The sequence below is a fragment of the Orbicella franksi genome, chromosome 1 (assembly GCF_964199315.1).
Source record: "Orbicella franksi chromosome 1, jaOrbFran1.1, whole genome shotgun sequence".
In the NCBI taxonomy this organism is placed as follows: Eukaryota; Metazoa; Cnidaria; class Anthozoa; order Scleractinia; family Merulinidae; genus Orbicella; species Orbicella franksi.
The window spans coordinates 4,950,588-4,978,538 of record NC_138145.1 but is presented as its reverse complement, the minus strand read 5'-3'; the positions used below and the strand labels follow the sequence as shown (position 1 = coordinate 4,978,538).

Genomic DNA, 27,951 nt, shown 5'->3' with positions numbered 1-27,951 from the left:
AATCCTCTCGCACAACAACAGCAACAGTAGCAGCAGTAACAGAAGCCTCAGCAGCAATACACTGGGAATCACTAACTTCAGCAACAGCCGGGGCAACATCCTCAGACATAGGCTGCCCACAAGTAAAAAGATAGCCATCGGCAGGAGACACTTGATTAGAGTCACTAGCCTGAACAGCAGGAGGGTCCCCCCTGGAGAGACCAACAGAGGGGTCTCCACCAGAGGGATCAGCAGGGGGGTCTCCCCCAGAAGAATCGACAGCGACGGCTCGCGACGAAGCCGTATTAGCGTCGGCGATAGAGGCAAAAGAGGTGTAGCCATCAGAGGTTGGGACCGGCGCAGGACCACTCTGGCCACCGGAGGCCTGCCCCGGTGGAGGATCATCCCGACCAGAGGCCTGCCCGGACGATGAATTTGCACTACCGGCAGCCGAGCCCCACGCATTTGTACAATGGCGGGCAAAATGCCCAGAAACCCCACAGCGACGACACTTGTCCTTGTTGGGACAATCAGCGGACTTATGACCCTGCACAGCACAGAGGTTACAGACAAGGGGCTGGCCCTTGTACCACACTCTACATTGATAACCACCAATGGTCAAAGTACGGGGCGGGGAAGAAGACAAAGCGACAGAAACAAGCCGCGTTCCCGTGAAGATGTTCGGGTCTGAAATATACTTTTGTTTTTTAACATTCTTGACTTCACCGAAGTCGGAACAGACCCGAGCGATGTCACCATCATCCTCCTCATAGGGATAGTCAAAAATGTGAAGGGAGGTGAGAGGAGGACCTCCCCCAAGAATGGGGCACCGCAACCCAAAAAGCGTGACACTAGAGTTTTCCATAGCATGCCTGAAACCATCACTAGTGGTGAAAGAAACCCTCACCACGTCGTAACCAATTTGGACAGCAATTACTCCGTACAGGCTGAAACAGTCAAAGACAGCCTTCATAATCTCGTCCTTAGACTTGCCAACCAATTTGCGACCAATTTGGATGTTAACAGTTTTGGCCAGACGCATGATAAGAGATTAAAGTAATTGGATTGAAACTAAATAATACAAATAAGGAGTTATAGATACTAAATATTAAGAGCAAGACTTTTGCTTACTCACACAGTTATAAAGAACTTTAAATAGCCAAATTATTAAGAGTAAGACTGTTGCTTACCCAAACAATAATAAATTATAAATTATTAAGAGCAAGACTTAATTGCTCAAGCAGCTATAAATACTAAATATTAAGAGTAAGACTTTTGCTTACTCACACAACTATAAAGAACAAACAATTATAAATTATAAACTATTAAGAGCCGGACTTTGCCCACTCAAACAGCTCTAAATTATTTTAAATTCGGAAAAAATTAAGAGCAAGACTTTTGCTTACTCGAGAAATAATAAATTACAAATTATTAAGAGTAAGACTGTTGCTTACCCAAACAATAATAAATTATAAATTATTAAGAGCAAGACTTAATTGCTCAAGCAGTTATAACTACTAAATATTAAGAGTAAGACTTTTGCTTACTCACACAATTATGAAGAACAAACAATTATAAATTATAAACTAGTAAGAGCCGGACACTCAAACAACTCTAAATTATTTTAAATTCGGAAAAAATCAAGAGCAAGACTTTTGCTTACTCGAGAAATAATAAATTACAAAATACCAAGAGTAAGACTTTTGCTTACTCAAAAAACAAGTATGAAATAAAGACAAGTGACAGACTTTTGCTGCCTTAAAATTACTAATATAAACGAAGAAAGCGCGCGAAAAAGAACGCCGAAAAAATTAAGCCGGATGGGTGAAAACAGACACAAAAAAGCGCGCGAAAAAACAGACACGCAAAAAGAAATTAAGCCGGATGGGTGAAAATAGACACAAAAAAGCGCGCGAAAAAACAGACACGCAAAAAGAAGTTAAGCCGGATGGGTGAAGGAAACACCCAGAAACACACTAGATAAGCGTGCGAAGTAAAAAGGGGGAATACAAAGGCAAGCAAACGCCAAGGGAAAAGGCCAGATGCAAAAACAAGCGAGCGCCAAGGGAAAAGAGGCTAGAACGAAAACAAGCAGCGCCAAGGGAAACGGAAACAATAAAGGGCAGAAAGGCCGAAAACAAAGGCCGAGCTCGGCGAAAAAACAAGCACAAGGTAGATAAAATTATTTAGCCCACAAAAATGAACCAGGGACTAAATAAGAAACGGACAAAAAATGAAGCGACGAACAAGAAAAGCAATAAACGAAGCCGGACGAAAAAACGTAGCGACAACGAAACTAAACAAGCTATGTAAGCAAGCTATACAAAGCGGCGCGTGAAGGTGAGAACCACACCCTCACAAGGCAAGAACAAAATGAGCAAGCAAAATAACAAAAACCTCAAAGATCAACGATCAGTGAGGAAAACAGAAACAAGTCGGATTTAACGATCAGGGATCGAAAAGTATCGAAACTGGTACAAAGTACCAAATAGGAAAAAAGCAAGCGTGAAACAAGCAAAATGAAAGCCGCGAGTGAAGGTGACAACCACACCCACACAAAGCGGCAAGCAAATAACGTAAACAAGAAAGGAAAAAAAAAACCTCAAAGATCAAAAATCTAAGAGGGAAAAACGCAAATAAAATGAACTAAACGATCAGAGATCGAGAAGTATCGGTAAAGGTACAAAGTGCCAGATAAAACAAACGAAAATAAGGTAGAACGCAGAAGTCCTTCTACCACTAGATTAAATATTCACCAGCAAAAATATATAACGCCAACAGAGCAAACAAAAGAACAATAAAGATGGATAAATAAATATGTGCACTCACGAAAACAATTGATTTCTCTCTTTTTTCTCGGAATCCGCAGAGGGACAGACACTTACCAAAAGCCCAAAAGCCCGCGTCAGGTAAGTATGAAAATTCTTGACGCGGGGGCCGTCAAAGGCAAACCTCCTTACCTCTATATCCTTGTGGTAGTGCTTTGCGGGCGTGCTAGAACCTCCAGCCTCACTTCTAGGCGGCTCTAGAGTAGCTTCCCTCCTCAGTCTGTGCCTGCCGACAGAGAAAAACGCCAGACATTAGTGTCAGGAGGAGGCTTTCTTTGATTTCTTTCTTTGATTGAATGAAGGTTTCTTCCCCGAGGGGAAGTGGGCCGCACTCGGAGGTAGTGCTATACCGAGGCAACCCGTGGCTGGGACGAGGCAAGCCTCTTTTCCACAGCCCAGTTCCAAAAATCAGTTTAATATATGAGCTGCTCAATGAGCAGCGTATCAGATATTAAGCTGATAAGAACAGATACTACACTTGATCTTAGCCAAAAGGCCGAGAAGCGATACCGGACCTTCCCTCCCCTAGGAGGGTGGTCCAGGGTTTCCCCCTTTGAGATATGGTGGTCAATATGCTGTCGCCGAGGGGCCTGGAGCCGACTGTAGGCCGACGCCATGGAGCAAGTTGCCGTCGTAGACGCACTTGTTCTACAACACAAGTCCACAAAAATCAGCAGCAAAGTTGATAACGTGCCTCCAGGGGTGAGTGAGATCAAACACCTTTTTGCCCTCCAAAACGAGGCAACATGTTAAAGACCTGTAATGACTCCGTTACTAAGATAGCGCTACAGACACAGGCAGAAAAAAAACGGCTACGTTATCAACATTCGCTCTCCACGTGCATACAACTTGCAGAGAAGTCAAGAAATGCCTGCTAAAAGATTGCTGGTTGCTATTATTGCTTTGCTTTTGCTTTGGTGGCTCGTTTAAAAGACTAAATTTTCAGCCCTTTCTCTTGTCTACGACCATACCACAGGGAAAGCACCGGTTCTCGTCCGATCACCGAAGTTAAGCCCTGTCGGGCGGGGTTAGTACTTGGATGGGTGACCGCCTGGGAATACCCCGTGTTGTAGACTTTTCATTTTCTCGGCCGTTTTATTTTGCATATGTTCATTTTTTCTTTCTTTTACTACCACCTTTGGCTATTCCAGTGGCTGGAAAGCACAAATAACTTTTTACACATTTCAGGAGACTCAAAAGATAGCTAGAAAACATGAAAAGTACCCTTAAAATGATCGCGGGATAAATTAGAATCGAAGTCTCGCGCGCTAACGTTCGCGTGCGAAACGGTTATTTATGACATCAAATTGGCGTGTGTGACATCAAATAATTCGAAGCAAAATGATATTCTGCCTTGCCGAACGGTTTTCAAGCAGCTAAAAGTGCGGAAAACTACGCCAATTCCCAAAGAAATGCGCCCGATCAACAACGGCAAAGCAAACAACACACGCGAGCCGTTGCATATTAACGGTCGACACGAATTCGAGCCGTCAAAACAATTCTATTCATGACTTGACTTGGAGAATGACGGAGGCTCGGACCGTTGTCTAGTTTAGTCAACGAACCACCAACACAACAATCGTAAGGTAGAAATCAACTCACGGTTTGGCCAGCACTTCTCCTGTTACTTTCCTTGTCCTTTGCTCTTTCCATACTGTAAGTCGACGAACGTTACTTCGAGGACAAACTTGGCGGGGATCGAGTCAATGATTGACCGCCTGCCGAAACAAACGCAAATCGGAAAAGCCACCTTCTTCAGTTCAGTACAACATGGATGCATGACAACACGAGTTCCAGCGCACTCGCCTTTTCAGTTGCAGCTGGAAATCCTTGCCTTGCTTGACACGTTCCTTCGTTGTTCACTGTGCCCAGTCGTCCAGCCCGGCCCGGCCAACTGACGAACAAAGCAAAGCGTCAATCATTAACCATCCACCATTCACAGGGCCAACACTTGCACTTTTTCGGGGGCGAGCGCGAACGCAGGCCCCCACTACCAGAAATTATACGCTCGAGTTACCCACATTTGGGGTAATCGCAAGGGTCAACCCGATCGAAGTGCAATGAAAGGGCCTCGCCTTGAGAGGACTGCCTCCTTGATCACAGTACCTCCCGCGTCAGGTAAGTATGAAAATTCTTGACGCGGGGGCCGTCAAAGGCAAACCTCCTTACCTCTATATCCTTGTGGTAGTGCTTTGCGGGCGTGCTAGAACCTCCAGCCTCACTTCTAGGCGGCTCTAGAGTAGCTTCCCTCCTCAGTCTGTGCCTGCCGACAGAGAAAAACGCCAGACATTAGTGTCAGGAGGAGGCTTTCTTTGATTTCTTTCTTTGATTGAATGAAGGTTTCTTCCCCGAGGGGAAGTGGGCCGCACTCGGAGGTAGTGCTATACCGAGGCAACCCGTGGCTGGGACGAGGCAAGCCTCTTTTCCACAGCCCAGTTCCAAAAATCAGTTTAATATATGAGCTGCTCAATGAGCAGCGTATCAGATATTAAGCTGATAAGAACAGATTTTTTTTTTTTTTGTAGAAAAATGCACTTTATTTACAGATAAAAACGAAGGTTACAATGCTGCTCAGGAAGAATAATCGTAGCTATCTAACCCACAGATACAACAACAAATTCCCTAAGGTAGTCCTTGAGGATACATCTCAAGCAAAGTCCACAACGATAGAGTCCTTGATCATGAAGCAGAGGGAGCAAACAGCGCACAGACTAACTAAAAGGCTAATCCGGAGTAAGCAACCATCTAACTAACACAAAACAAGTTCCCTAGGGGTAGTCCCTGAGGGAAGTTACCAAACAAAGACCACAACAATAGAGCCCTTGATTGTAAAGTAAGTCGCAGAGATAAACTATAATTATACCTCTAGATGAAAATTTGGGCGGAATTCGCATTGATGCGGCAAAACCCAGGAACCTCCCACAAAACGGAAAAAGCAGCGACGGGGAGGCGGTAGTGATCAAGTTTGATTCTACTGATGATATCCTGGGACGCGTATTTGATAATGGCATTTGACTCGTCATACCGGTTACGAAAGGTGGAGGCATTACGGAAAGTCCAGATCGCATAAAGAATCGATTTGATCAAAAACAGAGCAACTGCGTTCCTCCTCCTGTGGTTGGAAGACCACCGGAAGAAGAAAACAGTAGCCACAGACGCGCGGAAGGTAGTCTGGGTTAAAAGGGAGAGAACAGGTACAAAATGCGCCCATACACGCTTAACTCTGGAACAATTAAGAAAGCAGTGATCGATAGTTTCTTTTCTATTGCAGAAGGCACAGCGATCGGAATCGATGTACCCCCATCGTTTTAAAGAGTCCCTCACCTTGACCGCACGAAGGGTAATGGCCCAGGAAAGATCGTTCTTAAAATTCTCAGATACTGGGTCACGTACTTTGGGCCAAAAGTCAGAAAGACACAGACCAGGGCCCAAAACCATAGACCAAGTACAAGGAAGCAAGGGAGGTGAGGAAGTCCGCTTTAACAGGTGAGTATAAAAAACCTTGGTAGTAAGGGGAGAGTTACTCTTAACTAGACTATCGAATTCCCTTAAATGCTTCAGACAATTCTCATAAAAACCGGTAAGTCTAGATGCGCTAGGAGATAGGTTATCGCGCAAGAAGCGCCACTCCGCCTTAAGAGAGGCCAAGGGCCTCCCGATGAAATATTTACATAAGAAGAAGCTAGAGTCTTCACGCAGGCCAATGGTGGAAATAACGGAAGTGAGGCGAAGTGCAATGCACTTTAACTCTAAATTAGTAACATTTAAGCCCCCGGAGAGGGCTGGAAGGTAACATGTGTTACGACTCACTGTTTCAATTTTTGAACCCCATATGAAAGGCCATATGAGGGAGTTCACCCGCGAGAAGACCCAGCTCGGCGGCTTTAACACTTTAGCGAGATAGAAAAATTTGCTTAAGCCCAAGACGTTAACTATTAAGCTTTTCCCTACAAGCGACAAGGAGCGTGACTTCCACAGACCAATCGATTTCTCTAGCTTATTGATCTTAGGTTGCCAATTGTCTTGTTCAACAGGGACAGTGGCGAAGATGACGCCCAAAATTTTCATTTTTCGCACCCAGGTAAGGCCGAGGGGCGCGTCAGGGCGATCGCGCCACGCACCAAGCCACATAGCTTCCGTCTTGGACTTATTCAGTTTGGCACCAGAGCCCTTCTCGTAGATCGAGATTATATCGAAGAGGCGAACAAGCGAGTTATAATCCTTAACAAGGGAGGTAGTGTCATCGGCATATTGCCGGACTTTAAATTGTCTACCCTTTGCGCCTGGGAGGAGAAAGCCTCTGATGCCACTACAAAGTCTTATTTGGCACGCAAGAGCCTCTACGCACAAGATGTAGAGAAGGGGGGAGAGAGAATCACCCTGTCTCACCCCGCGCATCAACATAATAGGCCTAGAGAGCCAGCCATTTAAGATTATACGCATATTGGCGCCTAAGTAAAAAGTACTAATCCATCTACAGAAATCAGAGCCGAAGCCGAAGCGATCAAGCAATTCCATTAAGAACATCCTATTGACCCGATCGAAGGCCTTTTCTTGGTCGAGGCTAACTAAAATTCCAGTCTCATCCGTTTGAGTAATATACTCAAAGGTATCGCGCAACAAAACCAAGTTATTAGAAATTGTGCGCCCAGGGACTGAACAGGTTTGATCTGGGTCGATGATAGAATCCAAAACTTTGGCCAGACGTAAAGTGATCGCCTTTGAACAGATCTTATAATCGACATTCAACAAAGAAATCGGGCGCCAATTCTTCAAATCCTTAATATTACCGCGTTTCTTAAAAATTAACCGCGTTATACTAAGTTTCATGGATTCCGCCAATTCTCCGTCAGCAAAGCATTGATTGATAACCTTCAAAAGAAGGGGACCAAGAAGATCCCAAAATTTTAGATAAAATTCAACCGAGAAGCCGTCGGAGCCAGGTGCTTTGTTAAAATTCATGGTCTTAAGGGAGGCAGTAAGCTCAGCGAGGGTGACTGCACCCTCACACACATGGCGATCAGAATCGGAAAGGAAGCTATTAATCCCATTCAGCAAAGTCTCTTTGCATTCGGGATCAATTGGCTCAGCGGAAAAGAGATTAGTGTAAAAATCAAAATGCGCTTGTTCAATTGCCTCACGCGTAAATACTTCAGTCCCGCTCGGGTCTAAGATTGACTTAACATCATTTTTTTCCAAACGCTCTCTTTCTAATTTAAAGAAAAAGCGCGTCGGCTTTTCGCCTTCCTCAAGCCATTGCGCCCGGCTTCTGGTCTTGGCGCCCTCAAGAGAGCGATTAACCAGGGCAGCAAGATGTGACTCAATAGCTAGAATTTCTGAGGAAACAGAAATGTCACCTTGAGCGAGCCTACGTTTCAGGCCAATTAAACGATTAGTCAAAACAACCCGGTCGCGACTGAGCTCTCTACGCTTGGATTTTGCAAACAAACGGATGTCAGCTTTGAGAGAGACCTTAAAAAAGTCCCACCAGGATTTAACAGAACCGAAAGCTGACAGACACGAGGATAAATCGGAAATACGCTCAGACAAATACTGACAAAAGATTTCATCAGAAAGCAGAGAATTATTGAATTTCCAAAGACCTGGCCCACGAGGGGCAGAATCGGCGCAATCAAAAGAGAGGTTAACATAGTCATGATCCGAGAGACAACAAGGTGTAATATCGCATTTTTCGGCGAAATCAACCAATCTGGAGGACAAAAGAAATTTGTCTAAGCGGCCGCCTATTGTGAAATCGGCATTAAACCATGACATTTCACGTTGTTTGCGATGATGTTTACGCCAAATATCAACAAGTTTAAAGGAAGACCGAAAATCAGAAAGGTAGCTCGCGATAGAGATATTGCCGCCGAATTTATCCAGATCACTTTCATAACAATTGAAATCACCACCCAAGATCAAACCGTCCGCAGGGATAAAAAATTCGTGCAAATTCGCAAAAAAGGCCTTACGCTCGGTTAAATTAGTCGGAGCATAAATATTAATTAAATTAATGCGTAACTGCGAAGTTTCAATAAGTACACTTAAAACACGCCCTGATGAGTCTTTTAACCAAGATAAAATTTTGCCGTCAAAACTATTATGAATCAAAATTCCAACACCGCCTTGTTTCCCGACAGCCGGAGACCAAAAACTCTGGCCTGGCCAACGGGAAATAACGCCATTAATAGATTTTTCCTCAGAAAGCAAAGTTTCCTGAAGAAAACAAAGATCGAAGAGGAGACGAAAAATTAAACTCTCCTTACGAGCATTAAAGCCGCGTATATTAATAGACGTTACGTTGAAAATTAAGACTTAAATAACTATTAACAATGTTCCATTTCCAAGATTAATGTTTACCCTTCTTTGGGCCAGCCTTCTTTGCCCTCAGCTCCTGCTTCCGCTTCAAGGAGGTGTAAGCAAGAGTGTCCATATCTTCGGGTTCAGAGCGATCATGCGGGGGAGGAGGAGGAGGGGGGTCCACTGAAGTAGATTTTCTCCCGGAACTGGGTAAAGATGGTCTGGTTGGTTTGCGACCCAGCGCTTCCAAGGCCGCCGGCAAGGGGGCAGGTTTACGCCGTGAAGACTGAACACTCTTGGATGACTTCGCAGGTACCAGAGAGGCATCAGGAGAAGGTGAGGCTTGCGCAGGACCATCAGGGGGGACAGGGGGGACAAGGGGGACGCTATTCATTGAGACATCAAGAGGAGAGTTGTCAGGAGGCTGGACATCTACAGCAGGCTGAGTCAAATCAGGGTTCATCGCATCGACATCGGGGCTCTCAGCAGGAGAAGGAGAAATCTGCGGACCAGGGGGGTTGGGGGCCAAACCTTGTTCCCGCATCCGATTAGCGATTTGCTCCCAGATGAAACCCTGACTATCTAAGAGGTGCTCATCCGAGGATAAAACCGAGGGTTGGCAAGAAGAAACATCAGCCGGAGAAGGGTCAGGGTTATCAGTGTCCTGCGGGGAAGCACGATCTCGCGAGAGGTTATCAAGCGGGACGCTATCACCCACAGGAGACCCAGAAGAATCGCCCGCGGGTATTTCTTCAACGACGACTTCGGCGACATTGTCAGCGGCGTTTCCAGTGGCACTATGAGTGGCATTTTCAGTTGAGCTGGGGCCAGGGACCTGGGGAGGCGGCGGGGCCTGGTACCAGGAGTATGGACAACGGCGGGCAAAATGTTCTGTACTTTTGCAAATACAACAACGAATCTCTTCCTCACAATCACGCGATACATGGCCAAGCTCTTCACAATTAAAACAAACGGTATTTTGACATTCATTAGCAAAATGTCCCGCACGATTACAGCGGCGGCAGGTGTGTTGTTGTCCATCATGTGAGAGACGCACGAGGAACTTACCGAAGCGTAAATAGCTAGGAATAGGATTTTTCACACGCACGCGGTAGTGACGGATCCCATTGTAGACGTGTGAGTTCGAGAACTTTCCACGCCTCGCCGAAAAAACAGTGCAAAATTTAGCCAAGCGCAGTTTGAGAGCATCGTCGGACAACTCATGAGGAGCATCATAGATGTTTAAATACGTTAGGGGCATGTCCTCGTCGTTGATGGCAGAGGTGGAGTCGCGAAAACGAATGGAAACACAGCCCACAAACTTATTTTTGGTCTCTTCGTCGATAAAGGTAATTAACATATCACGAGAAGGGCGGCGTTGTAAACAAACAACCGATTCTCGCGGGATTCCCATTTCTCCCAGCTTATCGAAAACAGATTTTGAGTCCACAAAATGTCCAGCAGAAAAATAAGCCGTACACGGTCTACCAGGAGTAATGTTATCGATACCAAAGTTAGCACGCTCAAAGTCAGTTAAATGGCGACCACGCCCAAGGTAACTCGCAGCTTGAGAGCCAGGCGCGCTTCGAACCAGCGAAGATGAATTTTCTCGTTGTAAGATATCGGCATAAGTCCACACATTTGAATCATCGTCACTCAGTAACAAAGTGTCTCCAGATTGATTAGATATTGTTTCCACATCTACATTTTTTCCATGATCAGAAAATGACATAATAAAAGGAGGATCAAGATAACTTACGCAGCCAAAAGAGGCCGGGCTTTGCGCCCACTGATCAGCAGGAAAACCAAAACTTCGGAACTCCCACCAAAGAACAGATCGCAGCCAAAAGGCCGAGAAGCGATACCGGACCTTCCCTCCCCTAGGAGGGTGGTCCAGGGTTTCCCCCTTTGAGATATGGTGGTCAATATGCTGTCGCCGAGGGGCCTGGAGCCGACTGTAGGCCGATGCCATGGAGCAAGTTGCCGTCGTAGACGCACTTGTTCTACAACACAAGTCCACAAAAATCAGCAGCAAAGTTGATAACGTGCCTCCAGGGGTGAGTGAGATCAAACACCTTTTTGCCCTCCAAAACGAGGCAACATGTTAAAGACCTGTAATGACTCCGTTACTAAGATAGCGCTACAGACACAGGCAGAAAAAAAACGGCTACGTTATCAACATTCGCTCTCCACGTGCATACAACTTGCAGAGAAGTCAAGAAATGCCTGCTAAAAGATTGCTGGTTGCTATTATTGCTTTGCTTTTGCTTTGGTGGCTCGTTTAAAAGACTAAATTTTCAGCCCTTTCTCTTGTCTACGACCATACCACAGGGAAAGCACCGGTTCTCGTCCGATCACCGAAGTTAAGCCCTGTCGGGCGGGGTTAGTACTTGGATGGGTGACCGCCTGGGAATACCCCGTGTTGTAGACTTTTCATTTTCTCGGCCGTTTTATTTTGCATATGTTCATTTTTTCTTTCTTTTACTACCACCTTTGGCTATTCCAGTGGCTGGAAAGCACAAATAACTTTTTACACATTTCAGGAGACTCAAAAGATAGCTAGAAAACATGAAAAGTACCCTTAAAATGATCGCGGGATAAATTAGAATCGAAGTCTCGCGCGCTAACGTTCGCGTGCGAAACGGTTATTTATGACATCAAATTGGCGTGTGTGACATCAAATAATTCGAAGCAAAATGATATTCTGCCTTGCCGAACGGTTTTCAAGCAGCTAAAAGTGCGGAAAACTACGCCAATTCCCAAAGAAATGCGCCCGATCAACAACGGCAAAGCAAACAACACACGCGAGCCGTTGCATATTAACGGTCGACACGAATTCGAGCCGTCAAAACAATTCTATTCATGACTTGACTTGGAGAATGACGGAGGCTCGGACCGTTGTCTAGTTTAGTCAACGAACCACCAACACAACAATCGTAAGGTAGAAATCAACTCACGGTTTGGCCAGCACTTCTCCTGTTACTTTCCTTGTCCTTTGCTCTTTCCATACTGTAAGTCGACGAACGTTACTTCGAGGACAAACTTGGCGGGGATCGAGTCAATGATTGACCGCCTGCCGAAACAAACGCAAATCGGAAAAGCCACCTTCTTCAGTTCAGTACAACATGGATGCATGACAACACGAGTTCCAGCGCACTCGCCTTTTCAGTTGCAGCTGGAAATCCTTGCCTTGCTTGACACGTTCCTTCGTTGTTCACTGTGCCCAGTCGTCCAGCCCGGCCCGGCCAACTGACGAACAAAGCAAAGCGTCAATCATTAACCATCCACCATTCACAGGGCCAACACTTGCACTTTTTCGGGGGCGAGCGCGAACGCAGGCCCCCACTACCAGAAATTATACGCTCGAGTTACCCACATTTGGGGTAATCGCAAGGGTCAACCCGATCGAAGTGCAATGAAAGGGCCTCGCCTTGAGAGGACTGCCTCCTTGATCACAGTACCTCCCGCGTCAGGTAAGTATGAAAATTCTTGACGCGGGGGCCGTCAAAGGCAAACCTCCTTACCTCTATATCCTTGTGGTAGTGCTTTGCGGGCGTGCTAGAACCTCCAGCCTCACTTCTAGGCGGCTCTAGAGTAGCTTCCCTCCTCAGTCTGTGCCTGCCGACAGAGAAAAACGCCAGACATTAGTGTCAGGAGGAGGCTTTCTTTGATTTCTTTCTTTGATTGAATGAAGGTTTCTTCCCCGAGGGGAAGTGGGCCGCACTCGGAGGTAGTGCTATACCGAGGCAACCCGTGGCTGGGACGAGGCAAGCCTCTTTTCCACAGCCCAGTTCCAAAAATCAGTTTAATATATGAGCTGCTCAATGAGCAGCGTATCAGATATTAAGCTGATAAGAACAGATACTACACTTGATCTTAGCCAAAAGGCCGAGAAGCGATACCGGACCTTCCCTCCCCTAGGAGGGTGGTCCAGGGTTTCCCCCTTTGAGATATGGTGGTCAATATGCTGTCGCCGAGGGGCCTGGAGCCGACTGTAGGCCGACGCCATGGAGCAAGTTGCCGTCGTAGACGCACTTGTTCTACAACACAAGTCCACAAAAATCAGCAGCAAAGTTGATAACGTGCCTCCAGGGGTGAGTGAGATCAAACACCTTTTTGCCCTCCAAAACGAGGCAACATGTTAAAGACCTGTAATGACTCCGTTACTAAGATAGCGCTACAGACACAGGCAGAAAAAAAACGGCTACGTTATCAACATTCGCTCTCCACGTGCATACAACTTGCAGAGAAGTCAAGAAATGCCTGCTAAAAGATTGCTGGTTGCTATTATTGCTTTGCTTTTGCTTTGGTGGCTCGTTTAAAAGACTAAATTTTCAGCCCTTTCTCTTGTCTACGACCATACCACAGGGAAAGCACCGGTTCTCGTCCGATCACCGAAGTTAAGCCCTGTCGGGCGGGGTTAGTACTTGGATGGGTGACCGCCTGGGAATACCCCGTGTTGTAGACTTTTCATTTTCTCGGCCGTTTTATTTTGCATATGTTCATTTTTTCTTTCTTTTACTACCACCTTTGGCTATTCCAGTGGCTGGAAAGCACAAATAACTTTTTACACATTTCAGGAGACTCAAAAGATAGCTAGAAAACATGAAAAGTACCCTTAAAATGATCGCGGGATAAATTAGAATCGAAGTCTCGCGCGCTAACGTTCGCGTGCGAAACGGTTATTTATGACATCAAATTGGCGTGTGTGACATCAAATAATTCGAAGCAAAATGATATTCTGCCTTGCCGAACGGTTTTCAAGCAGCTAAAAGTGCGGAAAACTACGCCAATTCCCAAAGAAATGCGCCCGATCAACAACGGCAAAGCAAACAACACACGCGAGCCGTTGCATATTAACGGTCGACACGAATTCGAGCCGTCAAAACAATTCTATTCATGACTTGACTTGGAGAATGACGGAGGCTCGGACCGTTGTCTAGTTTAGTCAACGAACCACCAACACAACAATCGTAAGGTAGAAATCAACTCACGGTTTGGCCAGCACTTCTCCTGTTACTTTCCTTGTCCTTTGCTCTTTCCATACTGTAAGTCGACGAACGTTACTTCGAGGACAAACTTGGCGGGGATCGAGTCAATGATTGACCGCCTGCCGAAACAAACGCAAATCGGAAAAGCCACCTTCTTCAGTTCAGTACAACATGGATGCATGACAACACGAGTTCCAGCGCACTCGCCTTTTCAGTTGCAGCTGGAAATCCTTGCCTTGCTTGACACGTTCCTTCGTTGTTCACTGTGCCCAGTCGTCCAGCCCGGCCCGGCCAACTGACGAACAAAGCAAAGCGTCAATCATTAACCATCCACCATTCACAGGGCCAACACTTGCACTTTTTCGGGGGCGAGCGCGAACGCAGGCCCCCACTACCAGAAATTATACGCTCGAGTTACCCACATTTGGGGTAATCGCAAGGGTCAACCCGATCGAAGTGCAATGAAAGGGCCTCGCCTTGAGAGGACTGCCTCCTTGATCACAGTACCTCCCGCGTCAGGTAAGTATGAAAATTCTTGACGCGGGGGCCGTCAAAGGCAAACCTCCTTACCTCTATATCCTTGTGGTAGTGCTTTGCGGGCGTGCTAGAACCTCCAGCCTCACTTCTAGGCGGCTCTAGAGTAGCTTCCCTCCTCAGTCTGTGCCTGCCGACAGAGAAAAACGCCAGACATTAGTGTCAGGAGGAGGCTTTCTTTGATTTCTTTCTTTGATTGAATGAAGGTTTCTTCCCCGAGGGGAAGTGGGCCGCACTCGGAGGTAGTGCTATACCGAGGCAACCCGTGGCTGGGACGAGGCAAGCCTCTTTTCCACAGCCCAGTTCCAAAAATCAGTTTAATATATGAGCTGCTCAATGAGCAGCGTATCAGATATTAAGCTGATAAGAACAGATTTTTTTTGTAGAAAAATGCACTTTATTTACAGATAAAAACGAAGGTTACAATGCTGCTCAGGAAGAATAATCGTAGCTATCGAACCCACAGATACAAAAACAAATTCCCTAAGGTAGTCCTTGAGGATACATCTCAAGCAAAGTCCACAACGATAGAGTCCTTGATCATGAAGCAGAGGGAGCAAACAGCGCACAGACTAACTAAAAGGCTAATCCGGAGTAAGCAACCATCTAACTAACACAAAACAAGTTCCCTAGGGGTAGTCCCTGAGGGAAGTTACCAAACAAAGACCACAACAATAGAGCCCTTGATTGTAAAGTAAGTCGCAGAGATAAACTATAATTATACCTCTAGATGAAAATTTGGGCGGAATTCGCATTGATGCGGCAAAACCCAGGAACCTCCCACAAAACGGAAAAAGCAGCGACGGGGAGGCGGTAGTGATCAAGTTTGATTCTACTGATGATATCCTGGGACGCGTATTTGATAATGGCATTTGACTCGTCATACCGGTTACGAAAGGTGGAGGCATTACGGAAAGTCCAGATCGCATAAAGAATCGATTTGATCAAAAACAGAGCAACTGCGTTCCTCCTCCTGTGGTTGGAAGACCACCGGAAGAAGAAAACAGTAGCCACAGACGTGCGGAAGGTAGTCTGGGTTAAAAGGGAGAGAACAGGTACAAAATGCGCCCATACACGCTTAACTCTGGAACAATTAAGAAAGCAGTGATCGATAGTTTCTTTTCTATTGCAGAAGGCACAGCGATCGGAATCGATGTACCCCCATCGTTTTAAAGAGTCCCTCACCTTGACCGCACGAAGGGTAATGGCCCAGGAAAGATCGTTCTTAAAATTCTCAGATACTGGGTCACGTACTTTGGGCCAAAAGTCAGAAAGACACAGACCAGGGCCCAAAACCATAGACCAAGTACAAGGAAGCAAGGGAGGTGAGGAAGTCCGCTTTAACAGGTGAGTATAAAAAACCTTGGTAGTAAGGGGAGAGTTACTCTTAACTAGACTATCGAATTCCCTTAAATGCTTCAGACAATTCTCATAAAAACCGGTAAGTCTAGATGCGCTAGGAGATAGGTTATCGCGCAAGAAGCGCCACTCCGCCTTAAGAGAGGCCAAGGGCCTCCCGATGAAATATTTACATAAGAAGAAGCTAGAGTCTTCACGCAGGCCAATGGTGGAAATAACGGAAGTGAGGCGAAGTGCAATGCACTTTAACTCTAAATTAGTAACATTTAAGCCCCCGGAGAGGGCTGGAAGGTAACATGTGTTACGACTCACTGTTTCAATTTTTGAACCCCATATGAAAGGCCATATGAGGGAGTTCACCCGCGAGAAGACCCAGCTCGGCGGCTTTAACACTTTAGCGAGATAGAAAAATTTGCTTAAGCCCAAGACGTTAACTATTAAGCTTTTCCCTACAAGCGACAAGGAGCGTGACTTCCACAGACCAATCGATTTCTCTAGCTTATTGATCTTAGGTTGCCAATTGTCTTGTTCAACAGGGACAGTGCCGAAGATGACGCCCAAAATTTTCATTTTTCGCACCCAGGTAAGGCCGAGGGGCGCGTCAGGGCGATCGCGCCACGCACCAAGCCACATAGCTTCCGTCTTGGACTTATTCAGTTTGGCACCAGAGCCCTTCTCGTAGATCGAGATTATATCGAAGAGGCGAACAAGCGAGTTATAATCCTTAACAAGGGAGGTAGTGTCATCGGCATATTGCCGGACTTTAAATTGTCTACCCTTTGCGCCTGGGAGGAGAAAGCCTCTGATGCCACTACAAAGTCTTATTTGGCACGCAAGAGCCTCTACGCACAAGATGTAGAGAAGGGGGGAGAGAGAATCACCCTGTCTCACCCCGCGCATCAACATAATAGGCCTAGAGAGCCAGCCATTTAAGATTATACGCATATTGGCGCCTAAGTAAAAAGTACTAATCCATCTACAGAAATCAGAGCCGAAGCCGAAGCGATCAAGCAATTCCATTAAGAACATCCTATTGACCCGATCGAAGGCCTTTTCTTGGTCGAGGCTAACTAAAATTCCAGTCTCATCCGTTTGAGTAATATACTCAAAGGTATCGCGCAACAAAACCAAGTTATTAGAAATTGTGCGCCCAGGGACTGAACAGGTTTGATCTGGGTCGATGATAGAATCCAAAACTTTGGCCAGACGTAAAGTGATCGCCTTTGAACAGATCTTATAATCGACATTCAACAAAGAAATCGGGCGCCAATTCTTCAAATCCTTAATATTACCGCGTTTCTTAAAAATTAACCGCGTTATACTAAGTTTCATGGATTCCGCCAATTCTCCGTCAGCAAAGCATTGATTGATAACCTTCAAAAGAAGGGGACCAAGAAGATCCCAAAATTTTAGATAAAATTCAACCGAGAAGCCGTCGGAGCCAGGTGCTTTGTTAAAATTCATGGTCTTAAGGGAGGCAGTAAGCTCAGCGAGGGTGACTGCACCCTCACACACATGGCGATCAGAATCGGAAAGGAAGCTATTAATCCCATTCAGCAAAGTCTCTTTGCATTCGGGATCAATTGGCTCAGCGGAAAAGAGATTAGTGTAAAAATCAAAATGCGCTTGTTCAATTGCCTCACGCGTAAATACTTCAGTCCCGCTCGGGTCTAAGATTGACTTAACATCATTTTTTTCCAAACGCTCTCTTTCTAATTTAAAGAAAAAGCGCGTCGGCTTTTCGCCTTCCTCAAGCCATTGCGCCCGGCTTCTGGTCTTGGCGCCCTCAAGAGAGCGATTAACCAGGGCAGCAAGATGTGACTCAATAGCTAGAATTTCTGAGGAAACAGAAATGTCACCTTGAGCGAGCCTACGTTTCAGGCCAATTAAACGATTAGTCAAAACAACCCGGTCGCGACTGAGCTCTCTACGCTTGGATTTTGCAAACAAACGGATGTCAGCTTTGAGAGAGACCTTAAAAAAGTCCCACCAGGATTTAACAGAACCGAAAGCTGACAGACACGAGGATAAATCGGAAATACGCTCAGACAAATACTGACAAAAGATTTCATCAGAAAGCAGAGAATTATTGAATTTCCAAAGACCTGGCCCACGAGGGGCAGAATCGGCGCAATCAAAAGAGAGGTTAACATAGTCATGATCCGAGAGACAACAAGGTGTAATATCGCATTTTTCGGCGAAATCAACCAATCTGGAGGACAAAAGAAATTTGTCTAAGCGGCCGCCTATTGTGAAATCGGCATTAAACCATGACATTTCACGTTGTTTGCGATGATGTTTACGCCAAATATCAACAAGTTTAAAGGAAGACCGAAAATCAGAAAGGTAGCTCGCGATAGAGATATTGCCGCCGAATTTATCCAGATCACTTTCATAACAATTGAAATCACCACCCAAGATCAAACCGTCCGCAGGGATAAAAAATTCGTGCAAATTCGCAAAAAAGGCCTTACGCTCGGTTAAATTAGTCGGAGCATAAATATTAATTAAATTAATGCGTAACTGCGAAGTTTCAATAAGTACACTTAAAACACGCCCTGATGAGTCTTTTAACCAAGATAAAATTTTGCCGTCAAAACTATTATGAATCAAAATTCCAACACCGCCTTGTTTCCCGACAGCCGGAGACCAAAAACTCTGGCCTGGCCAACGGGAAATAACGCCATTAATAGATTTTTCCTCAGAAAGCAAAGTTTCCTGAAGAAAACAAAGATCGAAGAGGAGACGAAAAATTAAACTCTCCTTACGAGCATTAAAGCCGCGTATATTAATAGACGTTACGTTGAAAATTAAGACTTAAATAACTATTAACAATGTTCCATTTCCAAGATTAATGTTTACCCTTCTTTGGGCCAGCCTTCTTTGCCCTCAGCTCCTGCTTCCGCTTCAAGGAGGTGTAAGCAAGAGTGTCCATATCTTCGGGTTCAGAGCGATCATGCGGGGGAGGAGGAGGAGGGGGGTCCACTGAAGTAGATTTTCTCCCGGAACTGGGTAAAGATGGTCTGGTTGGTTTGCGACCCAGCGCTTCCAAGGCCGCCGGCAAGGGGGCAGGTTTACGCCGTGAAGACTGAACACTCTTGGATGACTTCGCAGGTACCAGAGAGGCATCAGGAGAAGGTGAGGCTTGCGCAGGACCATCAGGGGGGACAGGGGGGACAAGGGGGACGCTATTCATTGAGACATCAAGAGGAGAGTTGTCAGGAGGCTGGACATCTACAGCAGGCTGAGTCAAATCAGGGTTCATCGCATCGACATCGGGGCTCTCAGCAGGAGAAGGAGAAATCTGCGGACCAGGGGGGTTGGGGGCCAAACCTTGTTCCCGCATCCGATTAGCGATTTGCTCCCAGATGAAACCCTGACTATCTAAGAGGTGCTCATCCGAGGATAAAACCGAGGGTTGGCAAGAAGAAACATCAGCCGGAGAAGGGTCAGGGTTATCAGTGTCCTGCGGGGAAGCACGATCTCGCGAGAGGTTATCAAGCGGGACGCTATCACCCACAGGAGACCCAGAAGAATCGCCCGCGGGTATTTCTTCAACGACGACTTCGGCGACATTGTCAGCGGCGTTTCCAGTGGCACTATGAGTGGCATTTTCAGTTGAGCTGGGGCCAGGGACCTGGGGAGGCGGCGGGGCCTGGTACCAGGAGTATGGACAACGGCGGGCAAAATGTTCTGTACTTTTGCAAATACAACAACGAATCTCTTCCTCACAATCACGCGATACATGGCCAAGCTCTTCACAATTAAAACAAACGGTATTTTGACATTCATTAGCAAAATGTCCCGCACGATTACAGCGGCGGCAGGTGTGTTGTTGTCCATCATGTGAGAGACGCACGAGGAACTTACCGAAGCGTAAATAGCTAGGAATAGGATTTTTCACACGCACGCGGTAGTGACGGATCCCATTGTAGACGTGTGAGTTCGAGAACTTTCCACGCCTCGCCGAAAAAACAGTGCAAAATTTAGCCAAGCGCAGTTTGAGAGCATCGTCGGACAACTCATGAGGAGCATCATAGATGTTTAAATACGTTAGGGGCATGTCCTCGTCGTTGATGGCAGAGGTGGAGTCGCGAAAACGAATGGAAACACAGCCCACAAACTTATTTTTGGTCTCTTCGTCGATAAAGGTAATTAACATATCACGAGAAGGGCGGCGTTGTAAACAAACAACCGATTCTCGCGGGATTCCCATTTCTCCCAGCTTATCGAAAACAGATTTTGAGTCCACAAAATGTCCAGCAGAAAAATAAGCCGTACACGGTCTACCAGGAGTAATGTTATCGATACCAAAGTTAGCACGCTCAAAGTCAGTTAAATGGCGACCACGCCCAAGGTAACTCGCAGCTTGAGAGCCAGGCGCGCTTCGAACCAGCGAAGATGAATTTTCTCGTTGTAAGATATCGGCATAAGTCCACACATTTGAATCATCGTCACTCAGTAACAAAGTGTCTCCAGATTGATTAGATATTGTTTCCACATCTACATTTTTTCCATGATCAGAAAATGACATAATAAAAGGAGGATCAAGATAACTTACGCAGCCAAAAGAGGCCGGGCTTTGCGCCCACTGATCAGCAGGAAAACCAAAACTTCGGAACTCCCACCAAAGAACAGATCGCAGCCAAAAGGCCGAGAAGCGATACCGGACCTTCCCTCCCCTAGGAGGGTGGTCCAGGGTTTCCCCCTTTGAGATATGGTGGTCAATATGCTGTCGCCGAGGGGCCTGGAGCCGACTGTAGGCCGACGCCATGGAGCAAGTTGCCGTCGTAGACGCACTTGTTCTACAACACAAGTCCACAAAAATCAGCAGCAAAGTTGATAACGTGCCTCCAGGGGTGAGTGAGATCAAACACCTTTTTGCCCTCCAAAACGAGGCAACATGTTAAAGACCTGTAATGACTCCGTTACTAAGATAGCGCTACAGACACAGGCAGAAAAAAAACGGCTACGTTATCAACATTCGCTCTCCACGTGCATACAACTTGCAGAGAAGTCAAGAAATGCCTGCTAAAAGATTGCTGGTTGCTATTATTGCTTTGCTTTTGCTTTGGTGGCTCGTTTAAAAGACTAAATTTTCAGCCCTTTCTCTTGTCTACGACCATACCACAGGGAAAGCACCGGTTCTCGTCCGATCACCGAAGTTAAGCCCTGTCGGGCGGGGTTAGTACTTGGATGGGTGACCGCCTGGGAATACCCCGTGTTGTAGACTTTTCATTTTCTCGGCCGTTTTATTTTGCATATGTTCATTTTTTCTTTCTTTTACTACCACCTTTGGCTATTCCAGTGGCTGGAAAGCACAAATAACTTTTTACACATTTCAGGAGACTCAAAAGATAGCTAGAAAACATGAAAAGTACCCTTAAAATGATCGCGGGATAAATTAGAATCGAAGTCTCGCGCGCTAACGTTCGCGTGCGAAACGGTTATTTATGACATCAAATTGGCGTGTGTGACATCAAATAATTCGAAGCAAAATGATATTCTGCCTTGCCGAACGGTTTTCAAGCAGCTAAAAGTGCGGAAAACTACGCCAATTCCCAAAGAAATGCGCCCGATCAACAACGGCAAAGCAAACAACACACGCGAGCCGTTGCATATTAACGGTCGACACGAATTCGAGCCGTCAAAACAATTCTATTCATGACTTGACTTGGAGAATGACGGAGGCTCGGACCGTTGTCTAGTTTAGTCAACGAACCACCAACACAACAATCGTAAGGTAGAAATCAACTCACGGTTTGGCCAGCACTTCTCCTGTTACTTTCCTTGTCCTTTGCTCTTTCCATACTGTAAGTCGACGAACGTTACTTCGAGGACAAACTTGGCGGGGATCGAGTCAATGATTGACCGCCTGCCGAAACAAACGCAAATCGGAAAAGCCACCTTCTTCAGTTCAGTACAACATGGATGCATGACAACACGAGTTCCAGCGCACTCGCCTTTTCAGTTGCAGCTGGAAATCCTTGCCTTGCTTGACACGTTCCTTCGTTGTTCACTGTGCCCAGTCGTCCAGCCCGGCCCGGCCAACTGACGAACAAAGCAAAGCGTCAATCATTAACCATCCACCATTCACAGGGCCAACACTTGCACTTTTTCGGGGGCGAGCGCGAACGCAGGCCCCCACTACCAGAAATTATACGCTCGAGTTACCCACATTTGGGGTAATCGCAAGGGTCAACCCGATCGAAGTGCAATGAAAGGGCCTCGCCTTGAGAGGACTGCCTCCTTGATCACAGTACCTCCCGCGTCAGGTAAGTTTTTTTTGTATTTTAGGCGGTTCGATGGGCGGAGTGCAATGCCCACCTTCCATTAAATACGATTAAAAAAGCTAAAAGAACCGCCAAGGTAAGGGGGCACCCTCATACGAGGCCGGCCCGCCAACTTCGCCGGGGAGTCGAACCCCGCCTCACCTACAGAATTAAAAAGACTACATAAAAGCAGAGGATAAAAGCCTATGTACAAGATGATAACAACGTGTCAACAGTACAACCAACAAAGGCGACCGAGCAGCGAGGAACACGTTACAAAGACAATGAACCCAAATTAGGGTTGAACTAGGTAGACAATTTAAGGTAAGTTAAAAGGCAACACAGAACAACCATTAAGGCGACTGAGCTGCAAAAGACAGTCCAGAACAGGACAAAGCTGAGAAAACTACAGTACTACCAATTAAGGCGACCATACAGCAAAGAGAGTCCAGAATAGGACTAAGCAAAACGAGCTACAGTACAAGGACAGTCTAGAATAGGACAAAGCTAGGAAAACTACAGTACTACCAATTAAGGCGACCATACAGCAAAGAGAGTCCAGAAAAGGGCTAAGCTATGTAAACTATGTAAACCACAGTACAACCAACAAAGGCGACCATGCAGCAAAGACAGTCCAGAATGGGACTAAGCTATGTAAACCACAGCAGGGAGCAAAGACAGTCCAGAGTGGGACTTAGCTATGTAAACCACAGTGCAACCAACAAAGGCGACCATGTAGCAAAGACAGTCCAGTATGGGACTAAGCTATGTAAACCACAGTACAACCAGCAAAGGCGACCATGCAGCAAAGATAAGCTTAAAGACGAAGATCAAAAACTTCCCCAGAGACAATGCCAATGACACCATTGGCACCCCATTGACGGTTGAAAAAGCGACGGCGGCGAGAAGAGATGAAGCGCTTGAAAAACAGAGGTAAGTAAAAACGAGTTCGAGACTTGAGGCATGCCAGAAGCTTAAGAGCACTTGGCCGCTCAGAGCGAAAACGGAAGTCGTTACGCTGAGACCAGACAAGGAATTTGCACACATTTAGAAGGTAGGCAAAGACCTTGGGAACACAACGGAACTCATCGCTACTGAAACCAAAAAGCATGTGCCGCAATTCAATGGGAGGGGCCAGAGGAGAAGCCAAAAAGAGAAGAGACTGGATCCAAGCAATTCCACTTTGAGCGAGAGGGCAAGAAAAAAAGAGATGGTCAGAGCTTTCAAGATGAAAGCCACAAAAACATGCTTTGGGGATGTCATAACCAAAAGAACAAAGCCTCTCAGCTGTGTATAAGACGCCATGAGCAATTTTCCAATTTAGGTCGATAACTTGCCTATCAAGAGGCAAGAAAAAGAGAGATTGCCAGGTCGAGAGCCAATCCAGATTAGGAAAAGCCTGACGGAACTTGACAACGCAATGTGGACGGCAAGGATTCAGGGAGAGCAGGAGCTGATAACACAGCTTGCAGGTGATGGACTCGACAGGAATTGGACGAGTCATCGAAGAGGCAACAACAAGACCAGAAGGAGACCCAGAGCCACCAAGAGCACGCCAAGCCTTGAGCAAAGCGGCATAGAAAGGAGGTAAGACATCAGGGTCAAAATTAAAAGGATCAGAAAAGACTTCCAAGGGGGAGGCATTAAAAAAGAAAGTAAACCAAAAAGTCATCAGGCCAACCCAACCACTGGGAGAAGACGCGAAACGTTTAATCCACTGAACAAGGAGCGACTGTACCTTGAAATCAGTGGACACAACAGAAAAGCCACCATTCTCGTGAGAATGAAAGACGACGTTTCGAGCTACAAGATCCCTTTTGCCGCTCCAGAAAAACTTAAAGACAAGCGAATTAAGTTCCGACAAGGCCCAAGGAGGCATTGGGACCAAAGAAGCAATATACCATACCCTAGACAGGGCAAGTGCATTGGAGACAATGGCCTTACCACCATAGGATAGAGTCCTGGAGCGCCAAGAGTTCAGACATTTCTCCACCGCCTCAATACGGGGAAGCCAGTTAGAATCGTCCATGAGGCCGTTTCCAAGAAAGACCCCCAGCACCTTGATTTTAACAGACGACCATGCAATTGGCACAGGAGAATCGGAGCGATTACGCCAAGCACCAAGCCACAGACCCTCACATTTAGAAAGATTGAGCTTAGAGCCAGTTCCCTTTTCAAACCTCTCATAAGTGGAGAAGACAGCACGAGTAGCATCATCCGAAGTCGAGATAACAGAAGTGTCATCAGCATACAGGGAAAGGACCGGCAAAGGGTCAGGGATCCCACGTAGCCTTAAGCCAACAATAGATGGATGCGAACGCAAGTTGGCAGCCAAAACCTCGATGGATATAACGTAGAGCAAGGGTGACAAAGGGCACCCTTGACGCACACCGCGAGACGGCCAGAACGGATTACTGGTATAACCATTGATAAGGATAGCACTACGAATGTTAGAATAAAGAAGCTTGACCCAAGATATAAAAGAAGGACCGAAGCCCATGTGATTTAGAGTAGAAAGGAGAAAATTCCAATCAACCCTGTCAAAAGCTTTTTCTTGGTCAAGAGCCAAAATCGCAGCCGGAAGGTTATTATCATTTACATAATGGACAACGTCTCTCAGCAAGGCAACATTTTCTCCGATGTAACGCCCTCGAACCCCACAGGTCTGGTCAGGATGGATGACATGCTGCAGGACCTTAAGAAGACGGCCAGCAAGGGCACGTGCGCACAGCTTATAATCCACATTAAGAAGACTAATGGGACGCCAGTTTTTATGAAGTAGTCTATCCCCTTTTTTATAAATTAAAGAGATCAAAGCAACCCTCTGGGAAGATGACAAGCAGCCCAAGTCAAGAGAGGCATTAAGAACCTCAACTAGATCAGGCCCAAGAATGTCCCAGAATGTGATGTAGAATTCCATGGGAAGGCCATCAGATCCAGGAGATTTACCCCTAGCCATGCCATTGAGGGCAGCATGCACCTCACTGACAGTGAGGTAGCCCTCACAATCACTCGCTTGCTCCACAGAAAGGGAGGATGAGAGATGAGACAACAGATCAGCTTGAATATCACTGTCGATATCATCAGCAGAGAAGAGTGACGAGTAGAAGTCCGTCCAAGATTTACAAATGCTATCTAAGTCAGAGACTATAGAGCCATCAGAATTTTTCATAGCGGAAATCCAATCAAGAGTTCCTCTTTTCCTTTCTAGCTTTAAGAAATAACGCGAGGAGGTCTCACCCTCCTCAGCCCACTTGACTCTGGAGCGAACCTTTGCTCCCTGCGCAGCAGAGAGATCAAGAGCAGCTATTTTAGAGGAAACATTTTGATAAATGGGCAAGAAAGAGACATGCCCCTGATCGATTTTGGACTTCAAATGATCCGCAAGAGCACTAAGGACGGACCGAGACATGTTCTGACGTTGGGACTTCTCTTTGCAATACTTAATGGCAAGACCTTTGATTCGTTCTTTACCTCGATCCCACCAGGAGAGGAGGGAGTCAAAGGAGTTCTTTTTGAGCTTCCAAGCCAGCCAGAAGGACTTGATAGAAGCTACAAAGTCAGCATCGGCGAGGACAGATGAGTTGAGCTTCCATCTACCTGGACCACGAGGAATTGGTTCCGGGATTGAGACCTTAAGGACAACAGCAGAGTGGTCCGAGAAGGGGCAAGACAAGATTTGACAAGAATCCACCCGATGAAGCCAAGAATGAGGGCACCCAACTAAATCAATGCGGGAAGAAGAAGTCCCATCCGGCTTAAGCCAAGTGAAGGCAGCCGTAGTGGGGTGCAACGAGCGCCAGATGTCGATGACACAACAGTCGCGAAAAAGATCTCCAAGAGTAAGAGAACTCTCACGAGAGGTGTCAAAAAGGTTAACTCCACGGCGATCAAGAGACCGATCGAAAACCGCATTGAAATCCCCACACAGCACAGTGGGCACCACAGGATCAATTTGGTCGGCACAATAAGCAAAGAAATCATTCCGCTCAGGATTCCTATTTGGGGCGTAAACACAGGCAACGCCAAAGGTCACATCGTTTTGAGAGAAATGCGCCATGATAAAACGACCCTCACTGTCAAAAGCAACCTTAGACAAAGAGAAGGTCGATCTGTATAAGATGACAGAACCACAGGAGCGAGTGGATCCTGGAGAAGATACGGTCAAAAATCCGTATGAAGAGAACCAGGAGTCACACTCAAAACAGCTAGAGACATGAGTCTCCTGCAAGCAGACAAAATCAACGGCGAGGTGGCTAAGCCACTGCAAAAAAGACAAACGTTTGTTATGGTCACGCAGACCATTAACATTAATTGTCAAAAAAGAAGCCATGTTTAGGTCTTTCTGGCGCGAGGCCTACTCGACAGAGGCCTGTCGGATGCAACTACAGGTAGCTTAGAGTGAGAGCCAGACCTCTGCAGAGACTGACTACCAACCCTAGAATTAACCGACACAGGTGATGACCGGTTCTTCTGCAAAAGCTTGCCAACTACACTCCTGGCTTTAGTCTTGAGTTCTCTAGTCCCGTAAGACGAGGATGAAAGACCAGGGGAGGATTGGGAAGAAACCAACCCTGGACTAACATCCGGTGCAGCAGGCTCAACGCTCCGAAGGATGCTCTGACTCAGGGAGCCAGCATCCCCTTCATCAACCACAGCCTCAACAACCTTACAATCCTCTCGCACAACAACAGCAACAGTAGCAGCAGTAACAGAAGCCTCAGCAGCAATACACTGGGAATCACTAACTTCAGCAACAGCCGGGGCAACATCCTCAGACATAGGCTGCCCACAAGTAAAAAGATAGCCATCGGCAGGAGACACTTGATTAGAGTCACTAGCCTGAACAGCAGGAGGGTCCCCCCTGGAGAGACCAACAGAGGGGTCTCCACCAGAGGGATCAGCAGGGGGGTCTCCCCCAGAAGAATCGACAGCGACGGCTCGCGACGAAGCCGTATTAGCGTCGGCGATAGAGGCAAAAGAGGTGTAGCCATCAGAGGTTGGGACCGGCGCAGGACCACTCTGGCCACCGGAGGCCTGCCCCGGTGGAGGATCATCCCGACCAGAGGCCTGCCCGGACGATGAATTTGCACTACCGGCAGCCGAGCCCCACGCATTTGTACAATGGCGGGCAAAATGCCCAGAAACCCCACAGCGACGACACTTGTCCTTGTTGGGACAATCAGCGGACTTATGACCCTGCACAGCACAGAGGTTACAGACAAGGGGCTGGCCCTTGTACCACACTCTACATTGATAACCACCAATGGTCAAAGTACGGGGCGGGGAAGAAGACAAAGCGACAGAAACAAGCCGCGTTCCCGTGAAGATGTTCGGGTCTGAAATATACTTTTGTTTTTTAACATTCTTGACTTCACCGAAGTCGGAACAGACCCGAGCGATGTCACCATCATCCTCCTCATAGGGATAGTCAAAAATGTGAAGGGAGGTGAGAGGAGGACCTCCCCCAAGAATGGGGCACCGCAACCCAAAAAGCGTGACACTAGAGTTTTCCATAGCATGCCTGAAACCATCACTAGTGGTGAAAGAAACCCTCACCACGTCGTAACCAATTTGGACAGCAATTACTCCGTACAGGCTGAAACAGTCAAAGACAGCCTTCATAATCTCGTCCTTAGACTTGCCAACCAATTTGCGACCAATTTGGATGTTAACAGTTTTGGCCAG

The 27,951-nt window shown here is 46.6% G+C and overlaps 2 protein-coding genes, 10 non-coding genes and 2 pseudogenes across 12 annotated transcripts; 4 read left to right on the top strand and 10 right to left on the bottom strand.

The window, feature by feature from the left end:
• Positions 1 to 3,123: 3,123 nt before the first annotated feature.
• On the bottom strand, positions 3,124 to 3,315 carry LOC145466201 (U2 spliceosomal RNA). The gene has a single exon (XR_014041841.1). It is a non-coding gene; the product is annotated as a U2 spliceosomal RNA (small nuclear RNA).
• Positions 3,316 to 3,764: 449 nt separating this feature from the next.
• Positions 3,765 to 3,883, top strand: LOC145465111 (5S ribosomal RNA). Its single transcript, XR_014041519.1, has one exon. It is a non-coding gene; the product is annotated as a 5S ribosomal RNA (ribosomal RNA).
• Positions 3,884 to 4,769: 886 nt separating this feature from the next.
• LOC145465630 (U1 spliceosomal RNA) lies at positions 4,770 to 4,933 on the bottom strand. The gene has a single exon (XR_014041661.1). It is a non-coding gene; the product is annotated as a U1 spliceosomal RNA (small nuclear RNA).
• A 227-nt stretch (positions 4,934 to 5,160) lies between these two features.
• Positions 5,161 to 5,338, bottom strand: LOC145466331 (U2 spliceosomal RNA; annotated as a pseudogene).
• Positions 5,339 to 9,152: 3,814 nt separating this feature from the next.
• LOC145486639 (uncharacterized) lies at positions 9,153 to 11,082 on the bottom strand. The gene has a single exon (XM_081465343.1). The coding sequence runs from the start codon at positions 11,077 to 11,079 to the stop codon at positions 9,157 to 9,159; it is 1,923 nt and encodes a 640-aa protein (XP_081321469.1). The 5' UTR covers positions 11,080 to 11,082; the 3' UTR covers positions 9,153 to 9,156.
• A 337-nt stretch (positions 11,083 to 11,419) lies between these two features.
• LOC145465105 (5S ribosomal RNA) lies at positions 11,420 to 11,538 on the top strand. Its single transcript, XR_014041518.1, has one exon. It is a non-coding gene; the product is annotated as a 5S ribosomal RNA (ribosomal RNA).
• An 886-nt stretch (positions 11,539 to 12,424) lies between these two features.
• LOC145465624 (U1 spliceosomal RNA) lies at positions 12,425 to 12,588 on the bottom strand. Its single transcript, XR_014041660.1, has one exon. It is a non-coding gene; the product is annotated as a U1 spliceosomal RNA (small nuclear RNA).
• Positions 12,589 to 12,815: 227 nt separating this feature from the next.
• On the bottom strand, positions 12,816 to 13,007 carry LOC145466193 (U2 spliceosomal RNA). The gene has a single exon (XR_014041839.1). It is a non-coding gene; the product is annotated as a U2 spliceosomal RNA (small nuclear RNA).
• A 449-nt stretch (positions 13,008 to 13,456) lies between these two features.
• Positions 13,457 to 13,575, top strand: LOC145465099 (5S ribosomal RNA). The gene has a single exon (XR_014041515.1). It is a non-coding gene; the product is annotated as a 5S ribosomal RNA (ribosomal RNA).
• Positions 13,576 to 14,461: 886 nt separating this feature from the next.
• Positions 14,462 to 14,625, bottom strand: LOC145465617 (U1 spliceosomal RNA). Its single transcript, XR_014041658.1, has one exon. It is a non-coding gene; the product is annotated as a U1 spliceosomal RNA (small nuclear RNA).
• A 227-nt stretch (positions 14,626 to 14,852) lies between these two features.
• Positions 14,853 to 15,024, bottom strand: LOC145466362 (U2 spliceosomal RNA; annotated as a pseudogene).
• A 3,814-nt stretch (positions 15,025 to 18,838) lies between these two features.
• On the bottom strand, positions 18,839 to 20,719 carry LOC145486631 (uncharacterized). Its single transcript, XM_081465331.1, has one exon. The coding sequence runs from the start codon at positions 20,523 to 20,525 to the stop codon at positions 18,843 to 18,845; it is 1,683 nt and encodes a 560-aa protein (XP_081321457.1). The 5' UTR covers positions 20,526 to 20,719; the 3' UTR covers positions 18,839 to 18,842.
• Positions 20,720 to 21,105: 386 nt separating this feature from the next.
• On the top strand, positions 21,106 to 21,224 carry LOC145465094 (5S ribosomal RNA). The gene has a single exon (XR_014041512.1). It is a non-coding gene; the product is annotated as a 5S ribosomal RNA (ribosomal RNA).
• Positions 21,225 to 22,110: 886 nt separating this feature from the next.
• Positions 22,111 to 22,274, bottom strand: LOC145465729 (U1 spliceosomal RNA). Its single transcript, XR_014041685.1, has one exon. It is a non-coding gene; the product is annotated as a U1 spliceosomal RNA (small nuclear RNA).
• Between the last annotated feature and the right edge of the window lie 5,677 nt (positions 22,275 to 27,951).

Excerpts from the sequence above, each read along its gene's own strand:
- LOC145486639 (XM_081465343.1), bottom strand. The coding sequence starts at position 11,079 with ATGGCATCGGCCTACAGTCGGCTCCAGGCCCCTCGGCGACAGCATATT.
- LOC145486631 (XM_081465331.1), bottom strand. The coding sequence starts at position 20,525 with ATGTCATTTTCTGATCATGGAAAAAATGTAGATGTGGAAACAATATCT.